Source organism: Cryptomeria japonica, chromosome 5 (genome assembly GCF_030272615.1).
Source record: "Cryptomeria japonica chromosome 5, Sugi_1.0, whole genome shotgun sequence".
Lineage (NCBI taxonomy): Eukaryota > Viridiplantae > Streptophyta > Pinopsida > Cupressales > Cupressaceae > Cryptomeria > Cryptomeria japonica.
In genome coordinates, this window is record NC_081409.1 from 851,289,500 (window position 1) to 851,315,576 (window position 26,077).

At 36.0% G+C, this 26,077-nt stretch overlaps 1 protein-coding gene across 1 annotated transcript; it reads right to left on the bottom strand.

Annotated features, from left to right (window-relative positions):
- Positions 1 to 9,781: 9,781 nt before the first annotated feature.
- Positions 9,782 to 22,516, bottom strand: LOC131876226 (uncharacterized). Its single transcript, XM_059221105.1, has 3 exons — positions 22,329 to 22,516; positions 10,011 to 10,134; positions 9,782 to 9,922 (listed from the first exon to the last, which is right to left on the bottom strand). The coding sequence occupies exons 1-3, from the start codon at positions 22,514 to 22,516 to the stop codon at positions 9,782 to 9,784; spliced, it is 453 nt and encodes a 150-aa protein (XP_059077088.1).
- Between the last annotated feature and the right edge of the window lie 3,561 nt (positions 22,517 to 26,077).

Here is a 26,077-nt window from a genome sequence, read left to right on the forward strand (position 1 = left end):
AACCAATGGATTTGTCACTATTCAACACGGCCAAACCTCTAAGTGGAACAAATAAAAATATTATTATCTCTACTTCACCCTCCAATCATTGGTTAATCAGATTCAATCCATTAACATACAAAACAATACAAGAAAACAGTCCAAAACGTGATTGGTCAAGGAAATGTTTGACAAGTTTGCAACTAAACACAAAAGTCCATTCCAAAATTTAGAGAAATACTTTACACTTCTTTGGTTGATTGATACAGGCCTTCCTTACTCCATTACTTACCATCTTTACTTCCATACATGGGTTTTATACTCTAAAACACATGAGTGTCTCCTTCTGCGGAAAATTCAAGACAGTCAGAGGTGTGAATGTTTCATTCATCCTTGCACTCCCTCTAACTTGCCTCCATCCCTTGTATTAGACCGAAAGTAATCTTAAATAGACCTTTCACCTTCCCTTGGAATTTATAAACTAGTTACCAACTTGCATGACCATACAACTTCCCACTTCTTGGTTTTTTTATAACTTTAGCAACTTTTGAGATTCCCTTTACAACGTTTTGTTGTCACTTTTACAAATTGTCTCCAAATGTGACATAGACCTCCTAAATACATCTAGATGGACCTTGATAACATTTTTTATGTCATTTCTCCCTTTCATGGCTACATTTTTACCTTTTTTACTCTTTTAACCAAATCAAGACCTCTAAGGACAATCTAAGTAACTTTTACAAAATTGCTCATATAGACTTACACCATAATTCAATTGGATACAAAAGAACTAAAATAAACTCAAATCTGACTCAAATGACTCATACCATGTCCTGTGATCTCTTGTAGCTTCCTGGTATGCTCTTGTGATTAGGTGCTTCTTCACCATTGAGGTATGAATGATTTATTGTACTAATTTACTTCTACATCTGCTAATTTCCTTAGCCATGTCCTCTAGGGTATAAAGAATACACTAAGCTATATTTGGGGTATAGATCTCTGGATTGTAATTTCCCATTTACTCTTGCTAACAACTCTGTCCATCAAGATACTAGCACAATCATGGTATTTTCATAGACACTAAAGTGATTGTAGTGGTATCCACATAAATGAAACCCTTTAAAACATTAAAACATATTTTATCCTTAATATATATTTGAATTGGCTTTCCCAAAATCAAATTTATAAAAATATATTTCCAATCCTCATTTGGATATTTGATCTTCTCTCTTAATACTTGAAATACTTTCTTAATTAGTTTAAAATAACTAACATCTTATGTACTCTAGTTTTTATATATTTTCTACACTTCTAATATTTCTCTATTAAATCTTTCATCCTTCCTCCATTACTAATAACTCCATGTAATTTCCTCCATATCCAAGACCCTATAAATTATTTCCATTCTCTTTCATAAAAAATAATGAGGACCAAATTCTATAACTATGCAAATTCTCTAGAATGATGATGTAGATAGATAGGTTTCTTTCAGTGCTCCAAATGAAAAGATTCCTAGAATGGCGCTTCTTATAAAGTGTGAATTTTTAAATGAATCATGAGATGTTAAAATTATGCACATTGAATGGCTTTAATAATAATGTATAGTAGCTAATAATGTAAAACATGTATCAAGTTGGTTCACAGAATTAAAAATATTGGCAAAAGTTGGTAGATTTTGAATTCGAACTTAAAGGATGGATTTCTTAAGTCATGGTATTAATTTAATGTTGTGAGATTACGCCAATGGAAGGGAATGCTGATTTTAATATAGGGAATGCATGCTTAAACATGTTTCATAATAAATGTCAAACGTAGTGAAATGTGTATAAATATAGATTTGATAAAATTGAATGTATAGAAATGAGTGGTAATAAAAATAGGTAATTGATCATTGAATAGCTCAATTTAATATATAGTGCACTATTTGTCAATATATGATTTCACTAAGTTATTTCATCAAAATGAACCTAGGACTAGATGAAAATCAAGAAGAATATACAATTTCACCATTACACCATTTCTAATATTAATGTTGAATGAAATAAATACACCAAAATTTCCCCCTTTGCACTCAGTAGCTCAATTTCAGCAGGCTCAACAATATTTCATGGAAAGTATAGGCAATAACGTGAAAGATTAATTCCAGTGAACAGTTAGAGCTACAGGGAAAGTACAATGGATAAAGCTGGAAGCATCATTTGTGTCTTTTAATCTTCAGAAAGAATTAAATGTAGCAATACAAAGTCAACATGTCGATTTTAATCTTGATAATGATAACCTTATTTGGGCTCCATCAAAATTCAGATACTATATAGTAAAGTTGGGATATAAAGAACGCATCTCCCAGCAAGGTCAACTTACTTCTCAAAGAGCTCTATCTCTTTGTTGGTCTCCAGGTATTCTTCCTAAAGCGAGGTATTTTAGTTGGCTAGCATTGAGACATAGAGTCCTCACGAGTGATCATCTTGTCAAGTTGTGGATTTCATAAAATCTATTTACGTGTGTTCTTTGTAATTGTGCAAATGAGGATGTTGACCACCTCTTTCTGCACTCCCCATTTACTTTTGCATGTTGGGATTATGTAAGATCTTAGCTTCAATGGCAAGCTCCAATTTATAAAAGTCTTTGGGACATGTTCTCATATTGGCCACTGCTATATAAAAACTCCTTGTTTGCGAGTATTTGGAAAAATGTTCCCTCAAGGTTAATTTGGAGTATATGGTGGGAGAGAAACAAAAGGATCTTCAAAAAGGAAATCTTGTCTTTAGCTAATGTAATTGATAGGATGGAGAAGTTGATATGTGAAATAACCAATTCCTATGTATCCAAAACAAAACATGTTGGATCCTCTTTCACAGATTGGGATGGAACTCAATTAAAAGCATGACGTAAGCTCTCATCTCCATTTAAAGGAAGCCGGCACAATGGAAGTATTGCTAAGTTTGATAGAAATAAGGTTAAATGGTTGTCACTAAGCCCCAAAGTATTCATAAAATCTTGACAGATAAAATGATGCAGTAATCACTATATAATCTTTTTGTCAATGATTTCTAACATGTTTTCTTTTACAAAGATGTTTGACATCATTTGGTCGACAACTTAAGATGATACTTCATGATACTTCGGAATTAATATTACACGATAAGTGCAATTCTCGACTTGTCAATTTGTTGACTGTACCATTTTGTGATTGGCTAGAGGTATAGGAGATGATAGGGACTATTTGTTTTTGTGATTTGTTGGCTTGTATCCCATCTGCAACATGTACAATTGGCTTCTCTTCTACCCCACATTTTTTACTAGTCAAATTGTTGAATGTGTTGTTAGTGATTGGCTGGAGGTCTACGTGGTGATAGGGACCAAATGGTTTCATGGCTTCCCGGCTTTCAATCCATATTTAACATGCACAAGTGGATTATTTTTAACTCCACCTTTTTTGGTCCTTCATTCTAAGGTGTCATACAATCATTAAACTTTATGCTTAACGAGATTAAAGATACTTGTTAAAGTAATGATTGCTCACTATGCTCTGTGTGTGAAAGAAGCGAATCACTGAGACCCCTGAATAGTCTTACCGAATATTAGATTTATCCTCTAAGTGTACCAGGCAGTTGGATCGGCAAGACTAGCCAACCTGGGAAATGATCTTGGAAGTTATCTTCGTAATCGTATCGATCAAACTCTGGCCGATGAGTAGCTAAGAATCATCTTCGGGGTGACTCGAGATGTCAGTAGGTGCTTCACTGACAGAGCGTCTCTAGACGATGGTGTGTGGTTTGGGTGACTCTGGCCGATGAGTAGCTAGAGGGTGTTATTGGCCAGAAACTAGACCTCGGCAAGAGTCATACCAATTTGGGAAGTCAGGCTGATGGATGATCGTCGGGGTGAGTCTTGCCGACGTGAAATATTTCTCTGTGTGTGAAAAAAGAAAATTGGTGAGAGCCCTAGACAGTCTTCCTAAATATTATCTTTATCCTCTAAGTGTACCAAGAAGATGGATAGGCGAGACTCTGGCCTATCTAGGAAATGGTCTTCGAAGTTCTATTCATGATCGTATCAGTTAGACTCTGGCCGATGAGTACCTAAGAATTGTCATCTGGGTGACTCAAGATGTTGGTAGGTGCTTCACCAACAGAGCATCTCCGGTCGGGGTGACTTTGGCCGATGATTAGCCAAAGGGCGTTATCGGGAAAAAATTGGAATTCGGTAAGAGTCATACCAATTTGGGAAGTCAGATCAATGGATGATCGTCAGGGTGAGTCTTGTCGACATGGAATATCATCAAGGTTGTATAGCTCATCAGTGAGACTATTCTCGATAGGTTGTTGCCGATTGATTGAAAGCATCAGAGATATTTTGTTCTTCGGTTTAACTTTTCTCATCTATGTCTGATAGTTGTAGTCATGTCAATGGATTTGCCCAGTTGATCATCGGCAAGACTCAGGTCGACGCACTAATTGAATTCTAAAAGGGGATGGACTTTGCATATTTGTCTGAGATCTCAGACTCATGTCGATATCAGTTTTGTAATATGTTATTTTAGTCTATTTAGATTAGATAGGTATATTTTATCTCGAACTATAACTAGAGGTTTTTGTTTTTGGTTATTTCCTCCCAGTATGCCCTTTGAACTAGATTTTATAAGTCTTATTATTAATAATATATATATTAGTCGCTTGCCACTTTTGCGGAAAACAAAATACCCCAAAATTTACAAATATATATAAGAGCACTGAATTTAAAAAATTGTAAATAATAATTGATTTGTTTTAATGATTTATGTTATCTAAATTGAATTTAAGCCTAATTTTTTTAAAAATGAGAAAAATAATTATTAAAGTTGAGAATCAAAATTCTCATTTTTAATAGCATGTAGGATCTGAAGACAACTATAATATGTAGTGTGGCTTAATGAAGATGATATGCTAAGGTTTTCTTCAAGCGGAGGGGAGTTACGAATGACCATAATACCATCCCCTCTTTATGGTTATCAATTGTTGTCTTGCATGGAATAGACTTCAAAATGAGACCATCTTCAAAATGCCTTTAGTATCTATTGAAAGGATTTTGGTCGCATCAAATTAAATTCTCTGTAGAAATTTTGATAGCATTACATTTGATAAGCAAGAAATATTTACAGCAGCAAGTCAAAATTATGGTATTGTTGTCACGATTCAATTGTGTAGTTCTGGAGTCAAACTCATTGATCCATGTTTCATGAGTAGCGGATCCAAGAAACTATATCTAATGAGAATGAATGTTACAACTTAGCACTAGTTGCATTTAGGTTTTGCTCACAACAATAAAATATGCACGCTTAACCCCCGATGCAACAAGTGCTAAATGTATCATTCATTCTCATGAGAGATGTGTTCATGTGAACCACTACTGATAAAACATGGGTCAAAGAGTTTATCTCCTATACAGTTGAATCCTGATAGCAATATCATAATGTGTCATTTTACATCATCACCTAAAATTAATAGGAATGGTGTGCACTAACCATTGCAAAAATGTGAAGAAATTGTACATCCATGCTCTCTACATATTCACACACTTAATTTTATGATTCCTTCAATAGTACATCACAGTTTAGTTTTAGTGCAAGATGCATGTGACTTGATTGCATCCTACTAGATATCTCGCCTACTAAATATGGAAAAGAAATTAAGAATGATGAGTTTGACTCAAAAACTATACAGTTAAATTCTAATAGCAACATCATAACGTGTCATTTGACATCATTTTCTAAAATTAACAAGAAAGGTACATTGTTCATTGCAAAAGGAGAAGAAAGGGACGTTCCAATGCAAAAAGATAAGAAAGAAGGTTTTAGCTCAATTTTATCAAGTTTGATCCAAGCTATTTGGGGCATGTTCTTGATGTCCTTGGAGAGAAATGATTTCATTATTATTTATAATCTGAAATAGCTATAAATATTTTGGCTCCAAAAACACCCTATCATACACCGATAACTTTCATATTATACTATAGTAGGGGACAGCAGTCGTAGCGCTTTTGTCGATCCCAACAACTATTATGTGCCTATTCTGCAGTTTTTGTGTCCGCGTAACACAAAAGTTATCAATCGTACGATAATGCGATTTTAGAACCAGATTAGACACGTCCATTTGATATATGCACTTATATGACTCTATTGCTCTTGAAAGACATCTCCTTTGTATATTATTTTTTATTAATATAAATCCATATTTCCAATAAAAAGAAAAGAAGATAAAAAGAAAGAAATTGTACATCCCTGCAATCTGTATTAATAAATCACACTTTACTTTAACAGAAGATGCATGTGACTTATCTGCATCGTACTGGCTAGCCAGCGTACGTGGCTATGCTAGATTAATCAGATTTTGAACGCCTTGAAAATGTTATTAAATGTGGATTGAGTAAATCAGTAAATGCCTTTAAAAGTAAACACTAGAGAAATGAATATTCAAACTACCAGAGGTACCAATTCTTCACCTAATTTAAATCGTTTCTTGTGTGATGTCCCGCTTCTCACTCTCCTATAATAATGGCTATTAATTTAGTGGGGACACAAAGCCCATTTCCTCTTATGAGTAGTGCTCAAAAACGGTTTATATATAGCAGATGGAAAGCCTTAAGATGCATCTTCACAAAACGAAGAGAGTTAGAGGTAATGGAGAATAGATTAGCAGTCATCCCAGTCGTCTCGCATGCACACAACACAAAACAATGGCTTCCATTAGATTTGAAGCACCAGATTTTACTTCCAAGCAAAATGGGGAAAACGGGGAAAACTCAGACAAAGAATTCAGCATCAATGTGAGTTCAAAGAAAGAATTCAGAAAAAGAATTGTATGAGAGTTTTTTGCATCAATATTTAGGTGATTCATTATCAGAAATAAAAAGTGTATAAGAAAAAGAAAAATGAATTACAGAATGTGATCCAAAATTTAAATATAAAAAACTTTCACACAATCTAATCCAAAAACAATCACAAAATAAATAATTACATAAATTCTTTCGGTTTGAAACTATGAACACTGGTTGAAATAAAAAGTGTATAAGAAAAAGAAAAATGAATTACAGAATGTGATCCAAAATTTAAATATAAAAAACTTTCACACAATCTAATCCAAAAACAACCACAAAATAAATAATTACATAAAAAACTTTCACACAATCTAATCCGTTTGAAACTATGAACACTGGTTGAACTGTTTAAGGAAGGCAGAAACGCTGGAGAACTCACCGCATATTCCTGTGCACATCTGGACCGGCTCTTCCAGTCCAAGTAACCCTAATGGTGAGGACATGGGCAACTTCTATTCGGCAGGGGGAGATCCTCTGTTCTATTCCCACCACTGCAATGTGGACCGCTTGTGGAGCATCTGGAACGACAAATTGGGCAATACCAACTGGAACGATAAAGACCTTACGGAGATCGAGTTCCTGTTCTACAATGAGAAGAAAAAGCTTGTCAAGGTTAAAGCCAGCGACTGTTTTGATATAAGCAAGCTTATGTATCAGTACCAGGAATTAGAGCTCCCCTAGTTGACATATGGGCGCTCATTGAAGAAAGCCGGAAAGCTCATGCCCAAGCCTAAAATGTCCACCTTTAAAAAGCGTATGATCGATGAGCAAACCAAGAAGATAACGTCTCCCTTAAGCGTTATAGTTGAGAGGCCGAACAAGAATCCGAGGAAACAGCTGGTGGAGGTTCTTTGCATTGAGGGAGTGGAGACGGAGAGAAACAGGTTTTCAGGGTTCGATATATTCATAAATTATCCCGACGCCAACTCCACCATTCCCTTTAACAACCCTCACTATGCAGGGTCCTTTGCAAGTTTAGGGCACATCATCATGAAAGGCGAATCTATGAAAGGGGAGTTTCAAGATTGGGATTTCTGAGATGTTGGAAGTGTAATACCCTAAAAATGGTCATCTAAACCATGAGCCACTAATCTCTACCAATTAAATAAATCTTAAGCACATAATTAATTATTTAATCATTAAATATCACATGACAAATCAATTACTCGATATTAAATAAATATTTATTTAATTAATTAAATCACTCCAAGTAAATCATTTTTTAACAATTATCTTATTTTAATTTATTAAATATCTTTTGCATATTTAATTAAATAAATCAATTTGCCATTAAATCATCAAAAACAGGAATTAATTTGAAAAATAAATAAAAATTGTCATAAATCTTCAAAAAAGGAAACAAATCAAAAAAGAGGAATTGGAAATTATGAGCACAAATTTTAAAAAAAGGAAACAAATTAAAAAAAGAGTTAATTGACAAAAAAAAATTAAAATTTGAGAAAAAAAATCAATTGGAAATAATATTGAAAAACAAATTAAAAATTGATAAATAATCTCAAAGAAAGCAATTAAAACAATTAAATATTAAAATTAAATGAAATAGAGAATATATCAATTTTTTCCTAATTTTATTTTAATTTTAGTTCAATTTCCTTTAAAATTGAGAAAAGCATCCAATCACATCAATTCACCTGGATTGTGCTTCTTCTTGGAAAATTTTGACCGCTCATCATCATTTGATCTCAGCCGTTGGTTTTTTTATGAATTTTCTATAAATTCAGGCTCTCATCTCTCATTCAAAATATGCTAGAGAATATATTGTTATTATGTTGTTTTTGCTCTAGGTTCATTAAGAATTTGCATTGAGATATTGCATATTAGTTACTTCATATTGCTTAAATCATTTAGCTTAAACATTCATATGTTACTTAAATCATGTTAGATTAATCTTGCATATCTAGCTTGAATCTTGTTAGAGTATTCGGTTATACGAATTTATCCTGTTGGTTCTAATACTTCCGTGGTTCGATTAATCAGCTCTTCAGGCTTTGGTTTCTCATGCCATCTGTATCTTCGATTTCAGTTGTTTTGCCTTGTTTGTCTCCTGATTCGAGTAGTGTCATTTGAGGGCACTCATGCAGATTACAGTCTTCTCTACCTGGTCATGTTCTAGTTCAGTGGATGTTCTTCAGATCAGCAGTTATTCTTCGACAGAGTTTGCAGGGTCTTCATGCTTCAGTGATATTCTTTTCCATCTCTTTTTGGAGTAGAGTTTTGTTCCCATGTGATTTTCTCTATTTCTCCAGTTCATAGAGATTTCATTGTATTTGGGTACCTGATCAGGCCTTGTTGTCGGGACCCATCTTTATTGCTTTCAGTAGTTGTTCTAGGTTTTAGCTTCTCCCTAAGTCTAGCTTAAGGGGGGGTGTTAGAGTATTCGGGTATTTACTTGATTAATTAAACATTCTTTGTTTAATTATTTAAGTTCCTTTATCTCTTTTACACTTAAGCTAACTTTAGGTGCATATAATTAATTATTTTTATTAATTATTATGTGCAAACCTAGGTTTTCACTTTTTAGGGTTTCTTGACCTATTAAAGGTTGAGTTCTTTCTTTTCATTGTAAGAATTACATTACATATTTTTGTGAATATTGAGCTCTCTCTTTTTGAGCATATTCTTTGTGTTTTGTATGTTCTTCAGATTTTGCTTCATTGCTTCTCCTTGTAACAGGTTATTCGGCTTGCAGAAGATCTTCAGGCTACTATGGGGTTGTATTTCTCAACTCCTATATGGTATCAGAGCTTCAAATCTGTAGCTGCATGTTCTTGTTTTGAGAATTTTTGCTTTGGAAGCAGATCTGAGGTTTCAGGAATTTTTTATGTACCTAGGGTTTGAGTTTTTTTTCTGAGCACTTTGGGCCTAAAAGAACCTCACCATCGTTCTCAGAGGGCCCAAAAACCCTTATGGTCATATAGAATTTGACCTATTTTGGTTCTTGAGCCTCTGGCACTTTTCGGCCCCCTACGCTCTGGCCTCCGACCCTCGGCCTCCGATCCGCTGCAAGCTCGCCGGCCGTCGCCTTTGTTTCTCCCGTCGACCATTGTCCGCTCCTGCCGGCCACTACCTATTCCCCACCAGCCAGCCCGCCGCCAGCCATGCTGCACTCAGCCTTAGCCCCCACCGCTCAGCCCTGGCCCCTGCCACTTAGTCGCCTGGCTCTGCCTTTGCCTGGCTTGTTTTCCTGCCGACCACCGCTCCGCCATCGGGCCACCACCCGACCGCCACCCTGCCACCCAGCCGCCACCGATGCACCACTGAAGCTCCACTCGCTGGCCACTGGACCACCAACAGGCAACCAGACCCCCTTTTTTGGCTTTTTCAGGGGGGGTTTGGTTTTTTGGCCCTATCTTGGGCATACAGAGTCATTTTTTTGAAAACAAATAGGCATCGGAAAGCTGGTTCCGAGGCTGACCTCATGGTGTTGGTAATTTTTTCTAATTTTGCTACTTGACTATGTTTTTTTGCAGTCAAAGTGAGGTCTCTTTTTTTCACTCTGGGGGGACGTAGAATGAGCATCCGAACTCTGTTTTTCAAAAACTTTATATTTTCAGAAAGCTTGTGCTATGTACTTTCGAGAAATATGAGTTTTATTTCTAGATTATACTTCATACATATTTTATTCAGTTTTTTTCTTTTCAGCACTCTTGTGGATATCGTGGTTGTTTCAAGTCCTCAGATCTCTTTTCTGAGTACAGTGTCTCTATTTTGATTCTTGTTTCTATTTCTAGTCTTCTTATCATTGTAGCATTGTATATATGCAAACACACTGAGATAAAGTGACATCATGCATTGTTTACTTAGAATCTTGCATATCTTGTGTCTTGTTGTACATGCACTATTGATCAAGTGCCATGAGGGGGTTGATGTTGCCTTTCTTTGCCATCTTCCTTTGTCAAGTGAGTGTTCCTTCCATGACATTCGCCTCATGATGATGTGTCTCAGCACCTTTGATGTTCTTGGTTCTTCATCATGCAGCTGTTTTTGGCTGTCCTTTTCAGTGTTCCCGTCCCTCTCCCACTTCCGCATTATGGGGAGGTTTATCCTATTGGTTCTAATACTTCCATGGTTCGATTGATCAGCTCTTCAGGCTTTGGTTTCTCATGCTATCTATATCTTCGATTTTAGTTGTTTTTCCTTGTTTGCCTCCTGATTCGAGTAGTGTCATTTGAGGGCACTCATGCAGATTATAGTCTTCTCTACCTGGTCATGTTCTAGTTCAGTGGATGTTCTTCAAATCAGCAGTTATTCTTCGACAGAGTTTGCAGGGTCTTCATGCTTCAGTGATATTCTTTTCCATCTCTTTTTGGAGTAGAGTTTTGTTCCCATGTGGTTTTCTCTATTTCTCCAGTTCATAGAGATTTCATTGTATTTGGGTACCTAATCAGGCCTTGTTGCCGGGACCCATCTTTATTGCTTTCAGTAGCTGTTCTAAGTTTTAGCTTCTCCCTAATTCTAACTTAAGGGGGGGTGTTAGAGTATTCGGGTATTTACTTGATTAATTAAACATTCTTTGTTTAATTATTTAAGTTCCCTTTATCTCTTTTACACTTAAGCTAACTTTAAGTGCATATAATTAATTATTTTAATTAATTATTATGTGCAAACCTAGGTTTTCCCTTTTGAGGGTTTCTTGACCTATTAAAGGTTGAGTTCTTTCTTTTCATTGTAAGAATCACATTACATATTTTTGTGAATATTGAGCTCTCTATTTTTGAACATATTCTTTGTGTTTTGTATGTTCTTCAGATTTTGCTTCATTGCTTCTCCTTGTAACAGGTTATTCGACTTGCAGAAGATCTTCAGGCTACTGTGGGGTTGTATTTTTCAACTCCTATAAATCTTGCATCCATTTAGCTCATATTCATGCCCATATAGATTTAAAAATCCTTCATTTAGTTGTAATCTAGTCACTGGATAGCTTAGCAATCTGAGAGCAATCTAAACTCGCATCTACTAGAAGGCAATAAGCCAACTTGTAATGGATTTCATTTTATTGCTTTTGATTAACTAGCCCATGCAAATAATGGTTTATTGAAGTGTTGTGTATTCCAGATATAGATACAAGTCAACTTTGCACACACACATTTTTGGCACCCACCGTGGGGCTCGAACCCATGACTACAAGATTTCTAATGTTTCTTGAACAAATTTAATGTTTGGTTTTTATAACTAATAAACATGTGTTAAATTTACAAATAAAAATCTTTCTTTTTGCTTGTTCTTCTATGACAGTAAAAAATGGTCTCGTTTTGGAGGGAATAACTTTTTATTGAACCATTGGATCTAAACCAATTTTTGATATTTTGTTGAAAACCAAGTTTTCTACAGTTTCATCGAAGCGATTTTCCTAAAATATTTTGGTTTGAAAGTTAGGAATGACAGAGTGCAATACTATCATTTTACTTATTCTTCTGTGAGACTCAAAAATGGTCTTTGTCCGAAGGGCATAACATTTTATTGAACCGTTGGATCTAAACAAAATTTTAATATGTTTTGTAAAACCAATTTTTCCACATTTCTACTGAAGCAAGTTTTCAAATTATCTCTGGTTAAAAATTTATAAATGACAGAGTGCAGTACTATCAAAATTGTCATAACTAGGATAGTTATAAAAAATGGAAATTTTTATTAGATTAGTTTAATTTACAGTTTGCATGCTAGAATTTTCTTTTGATGATTTTTTTTAATGTTATTTTGGCAACTAATTTTGAGCTTTTAATGTTTGCAAGTCTGCTTGACAAAGAATTTATCAATCAAACATACGCCTGTCAAAGAATAAAAAACAACATGACTACTAATGTGTTTGTTTTACAGGTTGCCTAAAGAGAATCAACCAAACATCATGTATCCTTTAAATTAATTTTTAGGCACTTAAATTGCTATCTGCTTAAAAAAAAAATCTATCTTTTGTGTTTTCAAAAAAATATGAGAGGTAGGAGAGTATGCTCTTATCTTTTACAGACAATCAAAAATCTAGACCCTCGAAGCTTTTTTCTAAGTTTTGAGATTTGTGTACCTTTAGCGGGCCTTTCATAGTGGGAAAAAGTAATCACCCTGTGAGAATGACCCAAGTGAGTACAGCTGGACTTGAGCATTCCAACTCACTATAATAAATAGGCCTCTGGTGATTAAAGCCTTAGAGGATGGGATTATTTGAATTTTCTCTTTAAGATCTCTCATATCGAGCATTTTTTAGGGCTTCACGGTCGCAATCATGTTTATGTGACTACAACTTGTTTCGGTACCTTGTCGAGCTATAGGCCTCAATCATGCTTGCATGACTTCAAGGGGTAATTTCAAACATAATTCTTGAATAAGAACTATAAGATAGAAGCTACCTGATTCACCTCCGAAAGGGGGATAATCTTTGTGCAAGAGAGATAGTAACTCTCCCAAGACACTTGCCATATCGTGCCCCCATTAGCATTTGGAGTAGGCTAATACGACGTTGAGAATCCATTGTGTGAGACTTAGAGGTCGTGTTCTAATTAGCTATTGGGTTTCTTCTCTAAAGCCAACTTTTGTAGGGTTAGCATGCTCTGATTGAATTATTATATATCTTCTGTGTTTTCTATGTTTTCATCCCTGAAACTGAAACTAAAATACTAAAAATGGAGAAAAAAAATCAACAACTCAGTGATAAACTTTATCTGTGTCCAAACTGGTCTCTGTCAGTCATCAAAAACTTAGTCCTTATCAAAAACTAGTCTTTGTCAATCATTGAAACTCTATCTATCAGAATCTCGTCTCTATCCAATCCTCTATCATACGAATTCCTAATTTTATCAGTCTCAGATAGTCAAACTTGCCTAAGCCAGTATATAGCAAGCATAAAACTGGTTATCATCCTTCTAAGCATAAACAGTCTTGATAGTGTACCCCTGTCGTTGCGTTGTACGATTTTGTCAATCATCTTCTAGCTAGTTCAATCAACTACTTACCAAAACCTAAGTTAACTTAGATAACGTCTTACACAGGATAGACCATTCTTGAAACTAGACCAAATATTAGTTACTTCACTCAATCACTACGTTAAACGAACAACTAGCTACAATTTGATCTTGACTTCTGCAACACATCTAGCTCTCGGTCCCCTCGGTTGTAAATGCCCATTCAAACCAGAAGCTCTTCTAAAAATTCTGACAAAAGTAAGAAGCCCATGGCTGCCTTAGCTCAACAAATTCAAAATCTCAAGAGAGAAATATATGACATTCAAGCTCAACTAAAAGATTCGATGAAACCTCTTGAGATTAAAATTCATGATATTAAGAACACTAGACTTCAAGAAATTCTAAAACAATTACATAAGATGGAACAACAAATAATTGACAATCAAAGACCAAATCTCATACAACGTCACAAAACACCTTCACCAAGACAAAAGGACATATATTCCCTAGATAGACAGTTTACACCTTTGGGGCAATCTATTGAGTTAACTTTGAAACACCTTCTTGAGCATAATCTTATCATATTGCCTAAAAAGACCACATGGGGATGTGGAGTTTTGAGTAATTATTGTTAATATCATAGGCATAACAAACATAAGACTTCAATGTGTATGGAATTAAAACATAAGATTCAAAATCTCATTGATAATGGTGTCATTGAAATTGAAGACCCTAATGACTCACCTAAAGAAAAAGAAGGAACTACTTCTAAGCATGATCAAAATCATGAACCTATGGCTAGTAAGGCTCCATATGTGGCCTTCATCCCTTCCATAATGCCTTCATCTCCTAAGACTTCTCAGCAACAATCCATACCATCTCCTTCAAATAATGAAACTTCTCATGTTTACCTTCAAGGGCTATCTCCTATGGAAATCCAAGTTAATGCCAATATTGATACAAGTTCCTCACATGATTTTAAAATCCTAGATCCTATGCCATCATGCACTCCAATTCCAATCGTACCCACTCTAGAGAGTCCCACTCAAAATGCTTCCCCATCATGCCAAAATATGGAGATCTTCCAAGAATCCCCTACACCTATGCAAAATCCTATCCCTTCCCTAGAAGTGACTCCATGTCAAGAGGATAATCTAAAAAATAAAGAAACAAGTCCTGTCATAAATCAAGTTCAAGACACCAAAACTCCTCAATCCCATCTAATGATTGAAAAATATCCTACCTCCCTAGAATCCCATGACGATCCCCTTATACCTTTCCATTTCTTCCAAGATGACCCCCTTCCATCTCAAGATAAAAGCATCCTTCCATGTCCCATTCCTAATCCACTTCCTAAGAAAGATCATGATGCCTCTTCCACCTTTTCAAACGATCCTATTCAAAATAAAGAGTCAAACACCCTCCCTACTTTATCCAATGGTCCTCTTCCATGTCAAGATAAAAGTATCCCTTCATCTCCTTGTCATAATCATCCATTTTCACCTCAAGGATCCATCATGCCTACAAATCCCTTTCATGATCCTATCATTCCTTGCATTCCACCTCCATCTCATAATGGACTCGCACCCTCTTTCCAAAGCAAAGTGTATCCTACAAGTCAAAATATTTATAAAGGCAAAGGGGTGGATCTACATAAGCAAGAACCCCTCCATATTAAAGAAAATGTTAAAGGTCATGGCCTTAGGGACATTTCTGAAGATGTTGGTATCTCTCATAAATCCTACATTTCTCTAGTTAAATCCAAATATACGCTTTCCCCATCATCGCTTCCATCCATTCTAGGTCCCTATATCCCTCCATCCCTTATGCAGGATCAACAAAGGCACATGTCTTTGAGTACCTTCCATCCATCTAAAATACCTTCATATCATTCGTATCCATCCGCACATTATTTTCTTTCTCCAAGCAATTTGGATGCCAAGCATAAAAGTCATAAATCAAGTAATCCACATGTATTCAAGGATCAACATGTCCCATCTAATCGACATGTCAAAACAAAGAAAAATATGATCCAAAAAGAAAAAGAAAAATACAAAACGCCACAAAGGCCCACAAAGAAAGAAGCAAAGTCAAAAGTTATATGGGTTCCTAAGGAACTTGTACAAGCAATGCACTCTAAGGAACTACAAAAGCATGAAAAATAAAAAACCATGTGGATCCCTAAGCGGCTTCTTGAAGCACAACAATCTAAAGAAAAATCAAAATTGGCATCCAAAATTGTTGTTCCTCCATCCAAACCTTCCGAGTCTATTCCTTCATCACCTCCTTCATCCATTTTGGGTTCTTATGCCACAAAATCTGTAACCTTTCCTCCATCCAAATCTCAAAATTTGAGATTCACTTCTCTTCCATATTTCCACCATCCCTCAAGGCTTGTGCCAATGTTGATCTTTCTAGCATTTCCATCTATCCATACACAATTCCTCCAACATCCCATCCATTATCTGACACCTCTTTTTCACCCTTCCATCCCTCTTATCCAATCCTTTACATAAATCCTTGTCCTAGTTTCATTTCATTATCGTGTCAACATCTTTGAGCATACCTTCATAGCCATGGTCTATTGCAACACATATTCTAAGGGTACCATCCAAAGAAACAATAAATTGGGGTACTTCTTACATCCCCTATCATACCTCCATTATCTTCCAAAATAAAATTAAAAAATTGATGAAAAAGTGAATTAAAAAAAAAATCAAAAAAAAAAAAGTAAAGAGAAATAATTTCATCCATGAGTGAAAACCAATTCTTGTGGTGCCTTGGGTAAGTACCATGATGAAAACCTGGCAAACAAGCATCATGCATAATCCGTTATCCTTTTGCACTTTACACTAGGAGAAAGTTTCATCCATGTTCATCCATCTATTATCCTTCTTCCTCCATTATCATTCATCCTCCATTATCCCTCATTCGCTCTATCTACATTCATATCCCTTTTCCACCTTTGATCTTGACAAGGTTAAGGATCTTTATAGGTTTTTTATGTCCTATATATTGCACTTGATCCACACCCTTTAGCTCCTATCCATTGCTCGCTTACATCCTTCATTACCACCTTTGATCTTGATTATCTTATTTGTCCCCTATCCAGATCTTGATCAACACCATGGACAAAATGCAAAAACATGTTTTCCACAAAGCTCTTGACATGGCTACTTCTTTGGACCATATGGCTTTGTTACGCTATATCCTTGCTTCGATGTGCTATATTCTTGCTTTGCATCTCTAAAATATTTTCTTTACATCACTAAAATCCTTGGTTTACATTGTTGTATCTAGACCCTGTGCTTGGATTAACATTGTGAGATAGTCCTTGAAAGCATCTGCCATCATTTGCTTATCCATTCCTGTACTCAAAATCCCTTTTGCCTTGCTAAAAACTAGGGGCAAACATTAAAAATTCTAAAAAAAATAAAATATCCTGAGAAAAATCATAAAAATCATAAAAAGTCCTGAACAAAATCCTAAAAATCATAAAAAGTCCTGAAGAAATCTAAAAATCAGAAAAAGTCCTGAAGAAATTAAAAAAAAAAAAGAAAAGAAAAGAAAAAAAGAAAAAAAAAGGAAAAAGAGAGAAAATGCCTTGGTGAAAACCTAGTAAACAAGCACCTTGGTAAAAAAAAAATGAATCTTTGTCAAGCAGGTGAAAACCTGGCAAATAGGCACCTCTTGTACTCAAGCGCTCCATCTATCAACACAACGTTGGCATTCCCACTTTCATGCAATTCTTTGATTTCATTTGTACATAACTTTTAGTCACTTTTGTGACATCCGGGTTCTTTTAGGACCCTCGTGGCTTGAAACCAATCACTATCCTAGTCTTAGGGTAATTAGTTCAGCAATTTACATGTCTTAAGCAGTATCAACCAAGTCATCTTTACATCAGTGATACCCAGTCATTCACTCTAATTCAGTCACCTATCTCTTGACTACTGAAGAGTTTTATCACTGAGTACACAAGCAAAAAAAAACTGAAAACAATCACTAAACTGCTTGAGATATGCATGAAATTTTCTTTGTGTGTTGTCTTTCATATTGGTTTTCAATTATTATCCCTCTGAGTAACTCGAGGAAGTCTATCTTTACTAAGAGGACAAAGGATTGGGGGCATAATATTTTCTTTGTTTTCTGCTTGTAGGAATGATTCCGATGATCTGAAAACATCTAATTAGCTGGGTGTCTGTGATAATTGCCTTCACATTAAGGTGAAATCGCCACACATACCTCAACTCCACTTGTTTGTATGCTACAGGGAGGTTCCCATCATTTCTTTGTCTGTTTTGAGGGAATTTCTTTATCATGCAATCCAGGTCCCTGCGAAATCTGTCCAAGGATATGAACAAAAAAAGGGACATTGCGGACAAGATAATTAATATTGTACAGGAAAAGCAAAAAACTCTAATCTACCTATTGTGCTTGTAAAATGCTCAGTGATGAAACTTAAGCATTTCAAATCCAGTGACTAGGTTTAGGTTGCATTTCATTGTGCATCTCATTTTGCATTTTGTGAATTTAGAGTGATTTCGGTATAATAAAAATGCTCTCTTTATCTTCTCAATGAGAGTTGGAATCTTCGTCATTTCTTAGTTAAGTGGTCTCTTTTTCATCATCATTTATCCGATTGAGTACTTGTGTATTGAGATGTTAGTTGCATACAAGAGCATCTTATATAGATCCATACATTTCATTTTACACTTATTTGCATTCATATTATTGCATGAAGAAAAATAAACATTTGCATTACTAGTTACCCATTCTCCTCATTTATTTGCATAAAAAGAAACAAAAATAAACATCCATATTCCATTTGCATTCAATCATCTATACTGAAAAGATATGCATACATATAGAATAAAGCATATAGAACAACATATCATAATCAATCAACACAAGTACGATGAAATCAAATCAAGAGCTCATAAATCGGTTGTCCTGAGTCCATTTTTGGGATCGAAAGCAAAATCTGACGTCAATTCTCTCATCAAAATTTCACGACGTTGACCACTCAACCTTTTCATCAACTATTCATTCTCTTCTTCAATTTATGCTCAATTTCTCATTAATCAACACTAAATCTCAATTGAATTAAAAACATTAACTCTGATTTTAATCTTCAACATTAATCTTTGTGCTCAAATAACTTATCATCACTACAAAAAAAAGAAAAAAGAATTGCCTACAATCACTGCGCAACCCTCGTTATCTTTCGATTTCACTCCCGAGGGGGCATACTCATGACCTCAAAGTCAAGAATTTATTTCAAAAGTCGAGCAAAAATATTTTCAACTAAAAAAAATCAAACAAATTCTTATCGCTAAGGGGCATCTCAGCTTCATTGCTTCATATCAAGTTGAGATCTCTTTTTCATCTGAATTGAATCAATCTCTAGGGGCATATCATCTTTATCGCTTCATATCAAGCTAATATTGTTTTTGTTTGAATCAGTCTCTTAACGTTAATTAGTTTCATCACTTTTCATCAAGATGATTATTCATTTAAACTCAATCAAGGGTTTAAAGAGTATCTTCGATCGCACTCAATCTAAGCAGATGTTCAGTTTCATCACATCAAATCAAGTTGGACAATTTATCTTCGCTCATCGTGTCTTGATCCATCAAGTTCAAGATTGATTTTATCTTCACTCACTATGTCTAGTTCAATCAAGTTATAGATCAGTAAGATCCGCTTCTTGATCAATCAAGTTCAAGTTCAGTATCTTTGCTCTTTATCATTCCTAGTTCAATCAAGTTTGGGATCGGTATCGCTTTAATCAACTATGTTTAGCTTCATCACTTCAAATCAAGCTAAACACCTCGCTCTTCATCTAGTTTGTGATCAATCAAGTTCAGAACTCGTATCTCCTAGACGTCAACTATTCTTTGAACCAACATGTTGCTCGCACATTATTTCAAAGAGGGGCAAATGTAATACCCTAAAAATGGTTATCTAAACCATGAGCCCCTAATCTCGACAACATCACCAAGGTCCTAACCAAAGGCAATTAAATAAATCTTTACCACATAATTAATTCTTTAATCATTAAATATCACATGGCAAATCAATCACTCAATATTAATTAAATATTTATTTAATTAATTAAATCATTCCAAGTAAATCATTTTTAAACAATTATCCTATTTTAATCTATTAAATATCTTTTGCATATTTAATTAAATAAATCAATTTTCCATTAAATCATCAAAAAGAGGAATAATTTGAAAAAAAAATAAAAATTGTCATAAATCTTCAGAAAAGGAAACAAATCAAGAAAGAGGAATTGAAAATTATGAGCACAAATCTTCAAAAAAGGAAACAAATCAAAAAAGGAGTTAATTGACAAAAAAGAATTAAAATTTGAGAAAAGAAATCAATTGCAGATAATCTTGAAAAACAAATTAAAAATTGATAAATAATATCAAAGAAAGCAATTAAAATAATTAAATATTCAAATTGAATGAAATAGAGAATAAATCAGTAATTTCCTTATTTTATTTTAATTTTAGTTCAATTTCCTTTAAAATTGAGAAAAGTATCCAATCACATCAATTCATCTAGATTGTGCTTCCTCTTGGAAAATCTTGACCGCTCATCATCATTTGATCTCAGTCATTGGTTTCTTTATGAATTTTCTATAAATTCAAGATCTCATCTCTCATTCAAAAGATCCTAGAGAATATATTGTTATTATGTTGTTTTTGCTCTGGGTTCATTGAGAATTTGCATTGAGATATTGCATATTAGTTACTTCATATTGCTTAAATCATCTAGCTTAAATGTTCATCTGTTACTTAAATCATGCTAGATTAATCTTGCATATCTAGCCTAAATCTTGCATCCATTTAGCTCATATTCATGCTCATATAGATATAAAAACCTTTCGTTTAGTTGTTGTCTACTCACTGGATAGCTTAGCAATTTCAGGGCAATCTAAACTCGCATCTACTAGAAGGAAATAAACTGACTTGCAATGGATTTCATTTTATCACTTTTGATTAACTAACCCATGCAAATAATGGTTATTGAAGTGTTGTGTATTCTAGATACATATACAGGTCAACTTTTCACACATGCAGGAAGATTTGGGCATTGATGAAGATGATGAAATAATTGTTACGCTCATCCCAAAGGCGTCCAATGATTTGTCTAAGACTCCCATAATGTTTACTTCCGTAAAGATTGAGTATATTGCGAAGTAGTATTGAAGCTGGTGAGAACAAGATGATCACTGCCTTTCTCAGTATCCTCCCATTCCACTATGATTATGTGTTTTCTTCACCGTCTATCTCAGTCTCCTCTTCTTCTAGTAATGATTATGTGTTCTATTAATGAATATAATATTAGTGTGCTTATTTTTGTTGCATTTCTTTTAAGTTGAGAAGATTAAAATATGTAGATATTCTTAAAATATTTTATCCAAAGTTGTTAATATTTGATATTGATATGGTGTAATTGTTAAATTATATTATTATTGTTGTTGTCATTCAGATTCAAATTTCATTGAGGTATTCTTCTTGAATGTTTACATTAAGAATTAGGGATGAAGTCCCACATTTTGGACATCATCACTTCATAATCAAAAGTGTTTTCTCCTTAAAGATTAAAGGTTAATTTATTTTAATACGAATACACTAAATAAACATGAATAGTTAAACCTAGCAAGTTGAATATGTTAGAGTAATTGGGTATTTACTTGATTAATTAAACAATATTTGTTTAATTTTTTAAGTTCCCTATTATCTTTTTACACTTAAGCTAACATTAGGTGCATAGTAATTAATACTTTTTATTAATTATTATGTGCAAGCCTAGGGTTTTCCCTTTTTTAGGGTTTCTTGACCTATTAGAGGTTAATTTGCTTTTCATTGTATTATTGACAATACATTTTTGGCGATTATTGAGCTCTCATCTTTTGGAGCATATTTTTCCAGTGTTTTTGTCTTTTAGATTATTTTGCTTCCTTGCTTCTCCTTGTAATAGGTTATTCATCTTGCAGAAGATCTTCAGGCTCCTGCGGTGTTGTATTTTCTCAACTCCAACATAGTATCAGAGATCAGATTTGCAACTATCTATTTCTATTTTTGAGCATTTTGCATTGGAAGCATCTTTGGTGTTTCAAACATTTTTTTGTGTTCTTAGGGTTAGGAATTTTTCTGTGCACTTTGGACCTAAACGGACCTCACCATCATGCTCAGAAGGCCCAAAAACCCCTATAGTCATATAAACTTTGTCTATTTTTGACTTTTGAGCATCTGGGTGAATTTTTCCTCCAAAACCAGATCATACAGCTCTGACACGCAAATCAAGAAAAATCTAAAAAAAAAATTTCTCTTTTTATGGCATGGAGGTCGGATCTTGACTTTTTTCAAAAAATAAAAAAAAAATCAAAAAGTTAAAACAAGGGGCGAAAAAAAAAAATGTTTTCAAAAAAAATTTGATTTTTTTTTGGGGTGTAAGTTTTTCGCAGTACCGGACCTGACAGTATGGCCACTGTACGGCCTGCCAGACTTGTCATTCTAGCCCCTACGGCCCTTGCCATCCACTTAGGCCCCTACCACTGACCCCTCCGGATTCCCCGCCGGTAGCCCTCTGCAGCCCCCGCCAGCCCCTTCGGCCCCCGCCGACCGACTACTGTGTTCCAGCCCCACCAGTCTCTGCCCTGACGGCCCTCCGGCCCTCCGGCCCCACCGCCAGCTACCTTCACCACCTCCGTCTAGCCTGATCTCGCCACCACCGCTCGACCCGACCATAACCACCGCCGCCCTCCGGCCACCTCCTCTTGGCTTCTCCTACCTCTAGCCCTTTTTGGGGAAGGGGTTGGTTTTTTGGGTCTATCTTTCACATTAGGAGTAGGATTTTGGCAAACGAATAGGCATTGGAAAGCTGGTTCCAAGATGGACATCATGGAGTTGGATTGTTTTCCCGAATCTGTTGTTTAACTCTACTTGTTTCCAATCAAAGTTGAGCTTCTTTTCTGCACTTACGGGACCGTAGATTGTGCAAACTCCATTTTTCAAAATTGAATAGGCATTGAAAAGCTCTCAGCTTGCTCTATTAAGATTTGTGATCTCTTTTCTCATAATTTTCCTCATGTACATGAGATATCAGTTTGAAATTTTTTTGCTTATGGACTACTTCCTTCTCATCAGTTTTTACTAGGGTTTGGGTTTATCTATTGTGGGAGGGACTTTTTTTCTCGCTTTCTGTCATTTATATCAGAAATAAAGAACACCTAAACTCTCAAAATGAACAAACCCTTCTGCATCTTTTGTCTATTCTTAAAGATCACATAATAAAAAAAACCAACAAGCATGTGCAGGTGCAAAGTTTTTTTGTTCTCATGGCAGATCCTTCAGTTGAGTTGTTGACTTCACACAACTATCACACCTAGAAGCCCCACATCATGAGGCTTCTCAAGGCACGGGGGTTGTGGTCCTGTTTGGATGAGATTCAGCTAGTATTACAGTGTCCTTATGTGCTTCTTCAAAATAGGAACAAGATGGATGAGGCCATGGGTTTGCTCTCTTTGCATGTCTCCAATAGTCTTCTATGTCACCTTGATGAGTTTCTTACTCCTTGGGATATGTAGTTGAAGTTTTACACTCTCTTCGAGAGGGTAAATGAGATTCAGGCATTGCAGATTGAGGCCGATTTGGTTTCCTTGTCACTTGATTCCTTTCCCACCATTGAGGATTTTTTGAACAAGTTCAAGACTACTAGATCTGTTCTTCAGAGATGTGGAAAGATCAAGATAGATACAAAGTGCATTCATTTGATTCTTTCGAAGCTTCAGGGTCACTTTTAGTTTTTTGCCTCTGCTTTCTACTCCACCATGGATGGTTTGGGTGCTCGTTTCAACATGCCTACCTTTGATGTCTTTTGTGAGCATTTGTCTCATGAGCAGTCTCATCTTTCTCAACTGGATAAGCTCACAAGCTCCAAGAACAATGCATTGGTTGCTTAGTCCTCTAAGGAGAAGGAGAAACAAAAGTAGAAACCAAAGCCCAAGAAGAATTTTGCAGGCAGTGAGTCTTCCTCCAAGCCACCTCCTAAGTCTGATTCGAAACCTCCATTTCCTCCAAAACAAGGGAAATCCTCACAGTCTGGTGAGTCTTCCTCCAAGACTAAGAAGAAATCAGGAGACACTTGCAGTTTCTGTAGCAAGGAAGGACATCCAGCTTCCAGGTGTTGGAAATGTTTAAAGGCTTTAGAGGAAGCCATGCAGCAGCATCACATCTCCTCACCTCAGGCATCTTCTCCTTCCACAGGGAAAGGTCATGCTCTCACTGCTCGAGCTTCGACCTATAGGTCCACATGGATACTTGATTCTGGTGCTTCTCACCATATGACTCACACTTAGCAGTTGGTTACTTCTCTTGCCTCTTGTGGTCCTTCACAGATTGTAGTGGGTGACTCAGTTTAGCTTTCAGTCTTAGGTTCAGGTTTTGTCTCTTTGGATGGGGGTACTCTGCAGGATGTTCTGGTTGTCCCTAACATCTCGATGAACCTCCTGTCCATTTATCAAATTTGCCATTCTAGCTCTGGTAAGACAGTTTTTGTTCTTGCCACATGATGTGGTTATTCGAGACCTCCATGATTCTGATTTGGTTGTGGCTACTAGGAGTGTGGATACTACATCTCGTCTTTACATATTTGATGGATTTGAGCCCTCTGTGGGTGTCGGTTCATCTCTTATAGCACATGCAGATTCAATGAGTAAACTTTGCCATGAGCATTTGGGCCATGTCAATTACAAATATCTTCAGCAGATGAGTACATAAGCACTTGTTCTTGGGATCCCACAAATTTCCTGTAATGATGGTGTTTGTCATGGTTGTGTGCTTGGCAAGAATCATTGAGATCCCTTTCCAAAGGGAGGAGCCCCTCGTGCTTTGGCACCCTTGGAGTTGATTCACAGTGATCTCATGTCATTTACCACTCCTTTTTCTGGGGCCAAGTATGTGCTCACTTTTATTGATGACTTCTCTAGACACAAATGGGTGTACTTTCTTAAGTACAAGTCTGATGTCTTTGATTCATTTTGAATCTTCAAGACATTTGTAGAGAAGTAGTCTAGTTGTTCTATTCGGCAAATACGTATAGATAATGGGGGGGAGTATGTGAATCGGGCTTTCAGATATTTTTGCACTGAGCATGATTTGTAGCATCAGTTTACAGTTCCCTACACCCCTCAGCAGAATGGTGCCATTGAATACAAGAACATAACTTTATGGAAGATGGAGAATTATATGATTCAATCCAGGTCTATGGATTCATCTTTTTGGGCTGAGGCAATCAATTGTGACAACTATATTCAAAATCAGATGCCTCACAAGGCTATTCGACATATGACTCTTGAGGAGGCTTGGTCTCATGACAAGCCTGATGTTTCCTTTTTTTGAGTGTTTGGCAGTGAGGCATGGGCTTTTATTCCTAATGCTCAGAGGAAAGCCATGGAGTGGAAGAGCTGACCCCTCATTTTTGTTGGCTACTATGAGGATGTTAAGCATACAGGTTGTTTGATCCTGATTCCAGAGAGGTCTTGTTTCGATGAAATGTTCAGTTTGATGAGCGCCTTCCCACAGTGGATACCCGACTCCAGTGTCTACTCCTCTACCTACTCTGCCCACTGCTCCTCTTCAAGATATTTTTGAGGATGATTCTGATGATGGTGTTGATGCTCCACCATCACCACCTCCCCCAACTCCACCTCAAATGCCCAAGTGGGCTCACCTTACTATTGAGGCGGCAGGTCCTATGGCTGGTGATCCTTCAGATACTCGTCGCACCCGTTCTCATACTGTGGGTTCTATTCTTTTGAGTCGTGCTATTTCAGGTGATCCTGAAAAGTTTTCAGAAGCTACAAGTCACCTTGAGTGGGATAGTGCTATGGACGAGCAGTATTCTTCTTTAATGAAGAATCATACTTGGGATCTCTGTCCTCTTCCTAAGGGCACAAAGATGGTTAGGTGCTGCTGGTTGTATTGCACTAAGTATGCTGCTAATGGTTCCATTGATAAGTACAAAGCTCGTCTTGTTGTGAAGGGGTTTTCACAGGTTGAGGGTATTGATTACTTTGAGACATTTGCCCTTGTTGCCAAGATGAACTCTATTTGCTTTGTACTATCTCTTGTAGCTTCTCGGGGATGGCTTGTTTTCAGATGGATGCGAAGAGTGCCTTCCTACATGGGGATCTACAGGAGGAAATCTACATGGAGAAGCCTCAGGGATTTGTGCAGGATAGTTCTTTGTTTTGCTGACTTTGGCATTCATTGTATGGTCTCAAACAAGCCCCTCGAGCTTGGTATGAG